The 14,669-nt window shown below is 39.4% G+C and overlaps 1 protein-coding gene across 6 annotated transcripts in view; it reads left to right on the top strand.

The window, feature by feature from the left end:
• DDR2 (discoidin domain receptor tyrosine kinase 2) overlaps nucleotides 1–4,527 on the top strand; it is a 150,992-nt gene extending 146,465 nt beyond the window's left edge. For all 6 annotated transcript variants that reach the window (XM_065946665.1, XM_065946683.1, XM_065946647.1 and 3 more), the window contains one exon: nucleotides 4,181–4,527. In XM_065946665.1, coding sequence (XP_065802737.1) covers nucleotides 4,181–4,315 — 135 coding nt within the window. In that variant the 3' untranslated portion in view covers nucleotides 4,316–4,527. The remainder of the gene's footprint in view (nucleotides 1–4,180) is intronic.
• The last annotated feature ends 10,142 nt before the right edge of the window (nucleotides 4,528–14,669 follow it).

Here is a 14,669-nt window from a genome sequence, read left to right as displayed (position 1 = left end):
GGGAGTCCCATCAGGCTTCTCCATAACTCAAAGACAGTGGCGGTGGTGGTTTGTCACTAAGTTATGTCCTACTCTGTGAGACCCTGTGGACTGTAGCCTGTCAGGCTCCTCTGTCCATGGGATTCTCCAGGCAAGAATACTGGAGTGGGTTGCCATTTAATTCTCCAGGGGACCTTCCTGACCCAGGGATTGAACCTGGGTCTCCTGCATTGCAGGTTGATTCTATACCAACTGAGCCACCAGGGAAGCCCTAGTCAAAGATATCAGGAAATAAATCCTGTCTCTCATATTTGATCTGTGTCCTGGTCTAGACTGTACAGTTTATCTTTGTGGTTGAGGAACATAAAAATAAAAACATAAGCTAAAAGTGAATAAGGGACTTATTAGCATTTGTTAAAAATTTGGTTTGGACTATTTAAAAATATTTCTCAACTTACGTGCCCAGCGACCATCAAGTGCATCCTGGCTTTGCTGTTCCTGGAAGGCACCTCTGGGCTCAGATGTTGTGGCCTCTCGGGACTCAGGAAAGCCAAGCTTCTAAGCTGATAGGGGCCCCAGTTCCTAGTTAAGATACTCCAAGTTTCCTTCAGATAACTCAGTGTCCAAAGTTCCTGTGAGATGTGGGATTGAAAGCTTGCTGGTGGCTGGAGCGCTGAGCCCCCAGAGTGACTTGGAGTGTGGCATCTCAGATAGGAAAATGATAACAGTTGAGAAGAGGGAAAAGGCTCTTGAAGAAAATTAAAAGTGGATTAAAGCAAACAAAAGATAAGGGAATGACTAGAGATTGTGGAATAAGCAGGTTAAAAATAGGAGGAGGGGGTCCTAGAGCTTTATTGTGATCCTCTATAGATATTTTGGTAGCAGGGGATCTAAATCATCTATTTTGGTTATGAGGTAATTGCCTTCTCATCTTGGCAAAAGGCTGATTTAGTGCTGGGTGCATGAGATAAGGTGTAGACCAAAGAAAAAAAATATTTTTCTGGACTAGGAGAATGTCATGGCCACCTGGGTGACCTATTAGATGTCTCATGGCCAATTAAAGGTGGTGCGTTCTATTAGAAAGTGTAATTTTATTCATCATAACAATAATTTTAATTTGCTTACATCCTGGAATTATAGGCAAAGGGAAGAATATTTTAAACCTTTCAGTTTCCCTGATTTTATTATTCGGTGACTGAAATCTCACATGCAAAACACAATTTGTATGAGGCACAACTGAGCCAACAAAACATTCAGCCAAGACAGGCATGCTTCCCCTCCCCACCCTTTATGTCCACTGCCTGCTTTGCATTATATGTATTTTTGATATCAGGTAGCTTTTACTTAGCACTAAAAAGTTGCATATTAATTAATCAAATGTTATGCTATTCGTTTTCAAAGAAAATGTTGTTTTATCATTTAATGGAAGTTTTAAATTCTAATAATCTCTAGGATTTAACTTTTCTTATTTATTTTTAACTGCTTATTAAAAGGGTCCATCATGTTCACTTTTACTAAATGATGCTAGACAGTCAAATATATTTTGACCAACTACTAAATGGTTGAATAATAAAATTACATATTTGAGTGAAGCCAAGACCAAAGCATAATATCACCATCATATGCAGAGTAAGCTTCTCATCTAAAAGCTTAAAATTTTGATAAAAATTTATTTAATTCAACATATGAACAAACTAAGCATAATTCACTAAATTTGTATTTTATAAGTTTACAAATTTTAATTACTTTAAATTTTGTTGTTAAAATTTCAGTATTCAAATTTTGAAAGTTTGACATTAGAGTCTAAGTACAATAGTTATTCATCACTATCAGTTGCTAGATGGATTTTATGGACTCTACACATGTGATCTAATTTGTATTCAAACAGCATTGTTAATGTCACCAACTTGTTGAACATAGCAGATAAAGTGCAGGAGAAAACTTTTCAGTAACACAAATTCTAGAAAGAATCTTATCCTTAGGGCTCATAGCTTAGACAAATCTTAAATCTTCCATAGTCAATTAAAAATGCTCGGAGGTCTATAATAATAATTCCAGTAATTTAAAAATGTATTTGACATTTTTTGTTTTCAATTTGTTTTTACAAATTGTAAAGAATTCTCAGAAAGCACTTTTCTTGAAAGCTCATGGTCTAAATGAAATTAAATAATTAAAAATTAAATACAGTTTTAAAAGCTTATTTTGTTTGATGTTATGAAAAGTAAAATACTATCAACATAATGAGAATTATTACTAAATATAACTTTATTTGCCAAGTTTATACAACTTTGAAAAGGGCAAATAATTTATTTGTCATTTCATTTTATTGATATCTGTTGGCTCAAAACAGATGTATTTTTTTTCTAAAATTATTTAGTGAACACCCTAGATAAGGCTTAACAGTTTTAAGTTTCACAAGTAGTATACGAGAGTGTCTATTATCCTGTATCCTTTATAATATTAGTAATATTTCTTTTAAATACTTGCTATTTTGTAGCCATAGTCACTTCTAACATACTGAGTTAAGGTTTGTCAGATCTTATTATATATTCAAATAGAAGCCAGAGGTATTTGTCTTTTTACTTTTTAATTAAGAATTGATGATGGAAAACTCCTTGGGATTGGTGGTAGCAGTGGTTTTCTGGATCTGACAACAAAAGCAAAGGCAATAAAGCAAAAATAAACACGTGGGACTACATCAAACTAAAAATCTTCTTTATAATAAAGGAAATCATCAAAATGAAAAGGCAAACTACCAAATTGGAGAAAAATTTGTAACTCATATATCTGATATGGGTTAATATCCAAAATGCATAAAGAACTCATGCAACTCAAGAGCAAAAATCCCCCAAACCATCCAATTGTAAATGAGCAGATCTGACTAAACATTTTCCCAAAGAAGACAAACAGATGGCCAGCAGGTACATGGAAAGGTGCTCAACGTTGCTAGTTATCGAGCTTCCCAGGTGGCGCTAGTGGTAAAGAACCTGCCTGCCAATGCAGGAGACATAAGAGATGTGGGTCCAATCCCTGGCTCAGGGAGGTCTCCTGGAGGAGGGCATGCAACCCACTCTAGTATTTTTGCCTGGAGAATCTCATGGACAGAGGAAGGAGCCTGGCAGGCCAGGGAAGTGCACATCAAAACCATCCTGAGATATCACCTCACACCTTTAGAACGGCTATAATCAAAAAGACAAGGAACAACAAATGTTAGTGAGGACGTGAAGAGGGAAGCCTCACGCATTGTTGATGGGAATGTAAATTGGTGCAGCCACTATGGAAAACAGTATGGAGGTTCTCCAAATAATTAAAGATAGAACTACCATCTGATCCTACCATGCATGATACAAGCTGGTCTAAGTGTGGGAGAAGGCAATATTGAAATGGTTATTTACTAACCAGCAGCAGATGTTGGACCTGTGATTCAAAGAGCTTGAGACATTTAGGTTTGGTTCAGGAATATGTCAGTATACAAGGTTTTAAAAAGCATAGGTCAGGAAATGACAGCAACATGTTGCAGGCAAGCAGATGACCTGGAGTCAGTCTTGCTGGGTGGACACAGTAACTTGCTTTGAGGATAGAGCCAAATACAGCTCTAGGTTGGAATTCAGGGCAGGGCTGTAGAGGGGTTAAGTGTACAAATGTTGGTAAATAATGTAAAGAAGAAATCCAGTCTTCCCACCTGGGGCCAGTACAGGGGAAGGAGAGCACAGAGAAAGCTATGGTTAAGAGCTACGTGGATACATCCTGTGTCTCAGTGGCTAAGATTCCATTCTTAGCCCAGGAGCTAAAGCAACTAACATACTTTCCGCACTTGCCATGATTGGCTCAACCGAGATAAAGCTCACTGTGGATAGGCTATAACTGGAGGATTAGGTGTTCTAATCACTTTCCAGTCAAAGATGTCTTCATGCTTCAGTTTCATCTTTTGCATGATGGTAAGCAACTTAGCATGCACGCACGCACAGGGACCACAGGATGGCCCATCAGGAAGTTCTGCTCCGCAGATCTGGAAAAGACAAAGAGAATGGAAAGGGGATTGATATGACGTAAAACGCTCATAAAGAAGACGGAGAGACACCACACCCATTTCAGTTATCAAGTCCAAGAAAGTGGGGAGTGGGCAAGTCATACCATGATGCAGCAACCCTTTCTCCACACTCTTCTAATAGTCTCTTTCGTTCATTTTTTGTTTCCAAAGACTTACCTCCCTCAGCCTGCCATTTGCCCTGACTCCGTGTATAAGCTGATGCTCAGCTGCTGGAGAAGAGACACCAAGCAGCGGCCCTCCTTCCAGGAGATCCACCTTCTGCTGCTTCAGCAGGTGGATGAGTGATGCTGCAGAGCCTGGAACAGGTCCGCCTCACAAGCTCCAGCAGCACCCTCGCTTAAGCCACCCCATCTGGACACTGAATGCACCCGGGAGGCAGAGGCTTGTTTGTCTTTCTCTCTTTCTGTCCGTCGTCTCCCTCCACGCCACTCCCCCACTCTCTACCCCTGACACATATATACTTTTTTTACATTAAAGAACTAAAAAGAAAAAAAAAAGCCTAGGACAGATAAAATCTAGTAAAGCATCTGACTTGACATACTTAAAGTATTGGATAACAAAGGCTAGATAATTTAGATAATTTATAAAGGATAAATATGTTTGTGTTTATGAATGTGCAGATTCTACAATGTATTTTCCCTGTCACCTTTTAAAAAGTGATTTCAGAAAGAAAAACTTGAAGAATGCTAATGTCTTAGGAAACATGAGACTAGGGTAGGGAAAACACTTGGTAAGTGTGGAGAATCTGATGAAATGGTATTCAGTAACTAGTCACCAATGGTTTGATTTCCTAATTTGGCCTGTAGACATGTCCTAAACCCTGCATTTTCCTCTCCTGGCAAAATAGATGTTACATGCTTGGAAAAAACTCAACTTACTGGAATGGTTGTTTTGTTCATTCCTGAGCAGGGATGAGGGTTGAGATCTACATGCATAGGAAATACAGAGTATGTACATAGGAAAGAATATTTACTGCAAGGCTCTATGAACAGGGATTGTTATTTGGAAAAAAAAATGTGCCTCATGCATGGAAATATTCTTAAATAGAGAATGGACACAGGTAAAGGGGTCAGTGGACGACAGGTAACAGGTGTGCTGCTCATTTCCTCAGAGGGTCCTCCTCTCACCTTGTTCAGACATTTTCAGGTGTGTGTTTTAGTGAGAGCCTGATTTTGAGTCAGTACAAACTGTTGTTTCTATAGCTTGATCCTAGGCCCTTTGGTTCATCTCCCCCCAAACTTCCAGCTCTTTTAAGGGATGAATACTCTATGGAACCTATGTGCTAGGGATGAAATTTCTCAGGCATAAATCTGAAGGTCATGTACAATAGGGAATAGATACATTCTGAGTGTTTCCAAAGGGTTGACTGAGGGTTGGTGAAAGAAATTACAGGGAGATTGATTTTAACTCCCTATTAGGGAAAATATAGCCAGAGGCAGAATATACAAGGATGAATGGGCTGCCTCGAGAGGTGGGGAGTCCTTTGTCTCTGAAGAGGTTTAGATACAGGCTGAAGACTAGGAAAGAAAGAGGTAGGGTTTCAGACATCATACGTGGTTGTGGGAGATGATATTTTATGTCCTTTTAACCCTAGGAGTTCTTGAGAGGAGCAGGTTGAGTGTGGAAGAGTCATCTGCTGCTACTGCTTGGGATTTACACTCTTGCCTTGGCGATGGTATGACCAGCAGAAAAAGAAAGCTTGAGGCTCTGGCTTCAGAACCCATGGATACTGATAACACTGTTAAATAAAAATCCCCTCAGAACAGATTCTGAGCTTTCACACTCCACAGATCCTCAGATGCAGTAGGAAACAGGAAAAGGGAATGAGATGGTCTTGAAGTCTCTTCCAGCTCTGATATATTCAGACCTCATTGGATAATTGAATCTACAATTGCTGCAGACTCAGTGTCCAGTCATCTCCTGCTCTGAAAATTGTGGTCAGCAAAAGAGATCATGTGAAGAAGTCATGATAATAGTAGTAATAGGACACCTGCCACTGGCTCAGTGCTTTAAAGTTTATCATGTGTTTCTCCATACTTTATCTCACTTGATATCTGCAGGACCAGACATGTCCTCATGTTCTTTTATACTTGGGACCTGCCACACACTCTGTCTTCTCAAGATCAGTAATAACTTCGTGTACTATTCATAGTTCCCCAGAGAAACAGAACTTATATGATTTATTGGGAATTGGGTTACATAATTATGGAGACTGAGGAATTCCACAAAGCTGGTGGTGATGTACTTCTGAGAACCAGAAGGTTAAAGGTTTAAGTTGAGAGCAGAAGACTGATGTGTGAGCTCAAGCAGTCAGGCAGAGAGGGTAAATACCCCCCTACTCTTTCCTTCTATTGAGGCCTTCACCGGAGTAGATGATGCCCACCCATGCTGGAGAAGGCAATCTTCCTTACTCAGCTCACCAATGAAAATGTTAATCTCATCTGGAAACACCCTTATAGAAAAACACCCAGAAGTAATGTTTAATCTGGGTGACACATGTCTCTGTCAAGTTGATGCATTGAAGTTCATCTTTCCATTTCAGTAGAATCAAAGGGACTTATAATCAGGGCCTGCAACTTGTTCTCCTTGATCCATGAGCATCTGGCAGGCCTACATTCAGATCAGGCCATGACTTCCTATGTGGCAAGAGGAACTACGTAATGTAATTTCTCCTTCTTTTATCTAGTATCTTTCCACTTACTTCTTTTTACAATTCTGCCTCAAGCCACTGCATTGCATGATACCATAAAAAAATCCTTTAAAATTAACTTAGTATGTCTAGATTTTCCTGGGCTTGAGTCATACAGGTGATCTGTTTCAAGCAACTGGCAAATATGTACTGTCAGGTCCAGTTATCTTTTTCTGGGATGAGGAAGGTTCCATCTTCTGGCACTAAGACTTTTGTACTGCCAGACACAGTTTTAACTTCTCCCTTAGTCATACACGTTGTGTTCAGCGGCACAAATCTAAGAGAGCCATCAGGGTAAATGATCAAGGCTAGGTATCTAGAATTTAAAAGTAGTTGGACTTTTAAAGAATAGAAGAATGAAGCTAAGAATTATGTAGAAAAGAAGGCAGGAAAAGGGATGAGAACTGTGGGGCCTTGTAACCTTTCTAGGAAATCATCCTCTTCATGATATATGTGAAATGTTTTATGTCCAGATTGTGGTTTGGGGTAGTAGATTTAAGTTTATACTTTCGCTAGAGAATGTGGTGATAGCTAAGTCCAAATCTTGATGAGCTGTCCAGACTTATATGTGCTAAGTAAAGATCTGGAGTCTAAAGAGGCACCCAAGGGGAAATGCGATTTTAATGCTGTGGAAAGATCACTTGCAAGTGTACAAGACTGTATAACAAAGGGCACTATATGAACGTAGAGCAGAGAATGAATCAATGAATGTGCATGTGATTGGACAGGGAGGCAGGTGGGGTTTAGAAAGGAGGCTACATAATAGGAGTGATAGAGAGAAGGATGGGGGAGGTAAGGGCAGCAAGACAGACACAGATGGTGCTGCTGAGAATCCATTCTAAAGCATGAAAGCCAATCTCTGAAGAGAACAGAAAAAGTAAGTGTCTTGAGGATAAAAGATAAATGTATATGGAGAGAGAGGAAATTCTGGATGATAGAGATTATTAAAAGTAGTCATTAAAAAATGAAAAGTGAGGTGCAGAGTATGACATGGAAGGGAGCTTTCCAGAGTTTTAAGAAAAGATAAACCCATCAAGAATATACAAACACATGAGCAACCACCAGGGAATGACCTTTTCATGTCATGGGATGTAGGAGAGGGAGGCAGTTTGAACATGGGTGTTCCAGACCACCTCCAGTGCCAGGGATTCGTGGTGGTGAAAAGAGATCAACTCTGTCTGAACTGGACTTGGCTTTCCAAGTGCTGCTTTGGAAATGAAGACCAAGTGGGGAGACGGGGAATTCATGTTAGTTCATAAGGCTCTGTCTTCCCTTCTTTGTTTCTGCCGCTGAAATCCATTTTAGATAATGCTCATCATTTTTGTGCCCAGAGAGGCCACAGGGAAACATTGGAGCAACAGGCTGAGGTTAAACTAGACGAAATCTTGTTCGATATCTGCACCAAGACTATGTGCCATGTTGGAACCATGTACTTTTCTAGTCCCATCCAGGCGTCCCACAAGAGAGCCATGATGTGGGGCTAAGCCATTTGTTTCAAGTAAAGGAGAACAGGAGAAAGGAAAGAGATGAAGATGTTCCAAGGAAATAGTGTAAAACAGAATAGCATCTGTCTTGTCCAAAGCTACAAAAATAAATGGAGAAAATCACAGTTAAGGCTTAGATTACTCCCAGTATAGAGCTATTAAATCTTTGATCCTAAACTGAGTTTGTAGACCTGGAATTTGCCATCTTGCTCTTTTCAGTAAGACCTCTGATATCTGGAAGTGCTTATGATAGGTTTCTGAAAGATGTAGATCCAAACGTAGGCTGAATTTCCTTCTGAGTTAAAATTTAACATTTTTGTAGAAACAGATGAATGTCTTTTCCACTTGGTAAATGTCTTAGAATACTAAATTGAGATAGAAAGAGACTGGAATGGTTAAAGCTTTTTAGATTTCTGGCATTTTGACTTCTCTGCTGCAGTTAACTCTATTACTTGGTAGCAAACATATGGAGGGTAATTGTTTAGTTGATGTATCTTTTTTCCCCCCAACTGTTATATTGAAATACTTTAAGACTCATAAGAAGTTGCAAAAATAGTTCAGAGTGGCCTTTACCTAATGCCAGGATTTCCCATGGATAACATCTTATGTAATCATAGTCCAGTTTCAAAACCAGAAAACTGACATTGGTATACTATTAACTAAACTACAGATCTTACTCAGATTTCACTAGTTCTTCACATTTATACATTTCATTTCTGGATATTTTTAACCCTTACTGATTTGTAACCTGGTCTCGCTTGGCTGCATCAGGAAAGACATCTGTAAAATCCTAAAGAGGACATAACAAATTAATCTGTTTCTTTATTAGTAAGTAATATCCTGCCTAGTTTGTATCCATATTTTCTGACTAGTTCGGCTATTCAATTGGCTGAAACAATCCAAAAACAGCTTAGAAAAATCAGATAACGCAAAGCACAGTGAGACCCATAGCTCACTAGCTCGGTACAGAAGGAAATTATAGGTGGTTTCTGCAGTTCCTTCCAGTAGGACTTACATGGTGGCAAGGAGAGGACTTTAGAATAAATCAGTATTTTGATTAAGAACTAGGTGGCACTTCATTCTTGGCACCAGGAAGAGCTTTTGGAAGGAATAGAGTACAATGGTGGAGACTCTTATTGTGTAGTAAAACACTACTCTTAGAATATTAGAGAAGTTTCATTTACCTAAATGTCTATTCTTAAATGGAATAACAACCGCATTAGACTAAATTAAATACAAATACAGGAGCAACCTGGCCCAGAGGTTCAGGAAGATAGAGGAGTTGAAGCTTTAGTTTTGTGGATTAGTTTTGAGTTCTGTAATGGCATTTTTAAGCTGCCCTGTTTAAGGGTCACGAGATTATACGTGAGCTCACCTCTGCATACCCCACGTCCTATAAAGTTCCTAGCACATAGTGAGCACACCATAAATATTTGCTGAATTTTTTTTTGAACGAATGAAAGGTAGAAGCAGAAACTTGTCAACTGGCATAACTAGGGTGAATTTAGGTAGAACTGCTTTGCTGTAATGTAGAGGGTTTATTTTCAAATGAGAAAAGAGGAAAATGTGCCCAAACTTGTACCTGTAAGTTACATCCTTCATTTCTTTGTTTACTGATGTTGAAATTGATCTATGTAAATGTCTTATTCTTTGAGGTATTTAGACAGAAATGAAAGGTTCTTCTCTGCATGGTACCCCATCATGAGCAGGGACAGACTCCGGCCTCAAACCCAGCTCTTTTGGAACAAGATTTTAAGTTTCTCCTGCAAACACCTTGTCAACAACTTCTTGGGCCTCCAAAGGTGAAAGATGGGAGTCCCAGGCTAGCTCATGCTTACCCACATTCACAACTGCATGTAAAGGAAGAATTTGCAGAGACTTGAGGGAAAGCACAAAGGGATAAGGCAATCACTTTAGGTGAAAAACTGTTTCTTGAAAAGAGGCTTGGAGAAAAGTGAAAGTTGATCAGATTACTACAAATGCACCAAGGGTTTGTAATCTAGCCTATTCATTTTATGTCCTTTACTATTCATGATATGCCAGTCTTCCACCCCATTGTCTGGTAACTTTTTCTGAGGACCGAGTTTCTAAAGCAATGTGGTGCACTCTTCCTATGAGGAGGAAACATCTGGGCTTTATTCTTCAAGCTTTGGAGGTTGAGGTGTCTTGTCAAGGGGTAAAAATAGCAAATAAATTGATTTTATTTCTGCTTAAAACTATCATAGTCATTCCAAAATAGAACGTATAAAAATTCTCTGTATTAGAAAAAAAATGAGATACCAACTGTATATTGTCTTTATTTATTCTCTGTAAGTCTGTCAGGTGATAAATTGTAAATAACAATGATTAAAGAAATATGCTACTGATGGATCTTTTTTTTTTTTTTTCTGTGAAAATAGCACTGGTTCTGGGCTTCGTCACCATGACTCCTTATACCCTTACACCCTTTTTGGAGATGTGACGGGATGTGAGGACCGAGCCGAGGGATGTATGTGGTGTGGATGCCTCGTTTGTTGAAGGAAATCCAACAGAGGATTATTTACATAGGCTTCTGATATATTAATTGACTGGTTATTGAAAGAAAAGCATCTTGGCCCCTGGCATATCCAAACCTATTAGAGATTGGTGTATGTTTTTAGATTAGTCCAGTCCTAGAGAACCCAGTCCAGAATTGGGTATCATTTACTGTTGTGGCTACGAAGTTGTCTCGTTTAATACACAGCAATCCCTTCTAAATCCAAATATGGTCTGTCTCAAGACTGCCCACACATACAAAGAGCTACAAAAAACTATGATTAACCAGCATGCAGACTCAGTCTTCATAACAGAGAGTAGGATGGAGCCATCCAAAACAACATATATCTCATCTGGTCCCTGAAGAATACATTTATATTTTTAAAATTCTGAGTAACACTAACTTATTTTTTTCAGTGATGGCCACAATATATAAGCGAAAGGATATAACCCCCCAGAGAATAACCAGAGGACTCATGAAAACATACTCTAATCCCCCAGAGTTTCTGGTTTGGTTTCACAATTAAAGGCCAGGAGTTCAAGTATATATGTAATGGCAGTAGGGTTGGAGGTGGAGGAGATAAAAAATAAACAGGAATAGCAGAGATGCTCAAAGAGGTACAATTCTATTCTCAACACCTATTCCCAAAGTTAAAAGGTAGGTATAAGTGATACATTTGGATCCACAGGTGATAAGTCATAGATATATATTATGTGGCTCAGACAGTAAAGAATCTGCCTGCAATGCAGGAGACCCAGGTTTGGTTCCTGGGTCAGGAAGATCACTTGGAGAAGAGTAGGGAATGGCTACCCACTCCAGTATTCTTGCCTGGAGTATCCAATGAACAGAGAAGCCTGGCAGGCTACAGTCCATGGGGTCGCAAAGACTGGACACGACTGAGCAATTAACACTTTCATTTTCATATATTACGCGTATATCTGAAAATATAATTTATTACTAAACAGAGATTATATCTGCTCTTTAATATTTTATCTAACAACTTAAAAGGTCCTGCATTTTTTAAATGCTGATTAAAAACTAGTAAAATCAGTACTAGAAAACAGATTTATCTCCATTTATAATTTTATATTCATTTTGTATTTAAAAAAGAAATGCACACGCATAGCATCTTCTGGTCCTTGAGTCCTACAGAACAATAGCTTATTATGTATAGGCAGCATATGACCTTTTACTATCTAATGACATTGGTAAAATGCCACTCTCAAAGTAGTTCTCGGCCAGACTGGATGTACAGTGATTTGAAGAAAAAACAGATGAAAGATACCTACAAGAAGACGTCCCATTGGCAGCTGTTTTTTGCCCCTGTTGCAAACCATAGGCAAGTTAGTTCTAGAGAGGACTTTAAGAACCCAGAACAAAGCTCTATTATGGAGGCTAAAGATATCTTTATTTATTTTTGTCTACCTAAGGACAATTTCAGGCATGATACAAGAAACCAGAGATCAGTTTCAGAGTTTAGTGTAGAAACAAATTTATTATGGGAAGAATGAATAAACAGCTAAAGGTAGTGACTGCATTTACTATGCTGATCATGGGGCCAAGGTGTGTTATGGATAAACGGCGTCATTGGGTAGCATGTTTTCTTCTGGTGTCTCTAGGAAAACAGCCCATGAACAATATAAACTCAAGATGACTAGCTTGAGGTGATAAAAGTCACACTTACTCACCTATAAGCAAAACCATGAGGACTTCTCTGGAGGTCCAATGGCTAAGACTCTGCGCTCCCAATGAAGGTGGCCTGGGTTTGATCCTTGGTCAGGGAACTAGATCCCACGTGCCACAACTAAGACCCACTGTAAGTGAATAAATTTTTTTTAAAAGAGTTATTAAAAAAAATTATGACTATTATTGAGCAGCATCTGACATGTGATGAAATATCTTTAAAATACAAAATTAAGTATCTGTCATCAACAGAGTCTTATTCTCTTGGTCTCTCTGGCACATCCAGCAGTTCAGCCTATCTTTTAGAGGCTGCAGAACCTTGAAAGCAGCAACTTTAGTTGAAGAAGACCAAGGTTTCCCCACTTAGCTTGGATGGACATCACGATGGAAGGAGAGACTGCTGGTCTTGCTCCAAAGTCTTCAGGCCTTCACTCAAGTCACAGACAGTCCTACACTGGTGGTCATCCTCAGATTGTGATGATACTAAATCCTGAGTCTGGGCCCTCCCCGTATTGGTAGGAATGAGTTTTTCATAGGATAGCCACACAACTCTATGTCCCCTCTCCTATTTATTTCACAAGTCATTTCTGAGCTCTATGTGCTTTCATGCTAAATTTCTTCAGTCGTGTCTGACTCTTTGCAACCCCATAGTCTGTAGCCCACCAGGCTCCTCTGTCTATGGGATTATCTAGGCAAGAATGCTGGAATGGGTTGCCGGGCCCTCCTCCAGGGAACTGAGCTCTGGATGCTCTAAGAGGAGGCTCTGGGTCTAGATTCTAAAGATTGGGGTGTACTGTCAGACCCTATAAAATGGCTGCTCTCTTGGTCTCTAGACATCGCTGCCTACCTGGCCCTGCCTCATCCTTACTATAAGCACATGATGGCCTCCTTCTCCTGAGCTGAAAGTTTAATTGGTGACTACCTGTATGATCAGCCCCGACCCTAGCTAACAATTATTCTAAGACGGAGGGCCAGAATGACTCCAACACGTTTGATCACCAACAAGAAACAGCGGCCCGTGTACAGGTTGCTAACCCAAAGAACTGTGGGAAGGCGTTTCAGCAGTCTCCGTGGCAATCAAGGAGTCCTTCTGATGTCAAATCCCCTTTTATCCATACCCTTCTCCTCCACTGTGTAGTGAACGCTGCGGCCTTGTCCTGCCTCCTATTGACCACACACAGTGGGGCCTCACTCCAGAACAGTTGCCTCTTACATGTGAGATGTAATAAATCAGGGATGTCTCTTTTGCCTCTGGACTCTTTCTTTGGTCTAGCAATTGGGCAGCTACAAAAGTTGCAAGACTGTAAGGGTGCAGGCCAACACCGGAGTTAATTTTACTCCAGAACTTTCAGAGAATATTGTTAAATCATGGTTTCTTTATAATAGCTGTAAGTGGGTTATGGGTAGAAGTTGAATACCACTCAAAAAGAAAAAAATTACAGGAATTAAATCTTTAATAATCACATGTACTTCTTCAATCTAATTTTATTGGTGTAAGATTTATCTAATACTAAACTGATATCAAATTAATCAAAACGTCCAGGTTATTCAAGGCCAATGTAAATGACGTCAGTCTCGTATCTTTCAGAGATCATTGCTGTTTATAAATAATTGAAACTTTCAAAGTGGTTATGAAGTACCTTACACAGAGTTTGATACACGACGTGCAGAATTCCTTATGGTGGACCCAGACTGGTGATGGTCACATTGTTACTGCTGCTGCTGCTGCTAAGTCGCTTCAGTCGTGTCCAACTCTGTGCGACCCCATAGACGGCAGTAGCCCACAATAAATCCAGAAACCTAAAGTAAGCATTAGAAACTTTTATGGCAGTTTGGCAGAGTACTTACATCTGTTGAATTTAATTTAAAAAAAACTGAGGCTTGTATGCTTCTTGCTTTTAATTTTTCTAGCAATTTATTTTTATTGATTATTCCAGAAGTACCCATTTGGGGTGGCTTGGAAAAACAAAGCGGGTCCTTTATAACAAAGAACTTGAGACTCACTGAAATAGGAGGTTACAGGACAGGACCCATCACGTCCTATGGAATTCTGAGCTTCTCTGACTCTACACCATATTCCAAATTTTGAAAATTGGCAATTTATGCATTACTCTCCGTAAAGTTCTTAGTAAAATCAATGTTCATTTCCGCGAAGATGATTTTTTAGAGGAAGAGGACGAGTTTTGGAAACAGAAGGTTGGGTGTTAAATGGCACAGTGCCTGGACGGAAAACTAATGATCATCTCTAAACTTCACTTCCTAGCCTCA

Source organism: Muntiacus reevesi, chromosome 1 (assembly GCF_963930625.1).
Source record: "Muntiacus reevesi chromosome 1, mMunRee1.1, whole genome shotgun sequence".
NCBI classification, from domain to species: domain Eukaryota; kingdom Metazoa; phylum Chordata; class Mammalia; order Artiodactyla; family Cervidae; genus Muntiacus; species Muntiacus reevesi.
The sequence above is the reverse complement of the archived record's forward strand: the minus strand, read 5'-3'. Positions and strand labels throughout refer to the sequence as shown.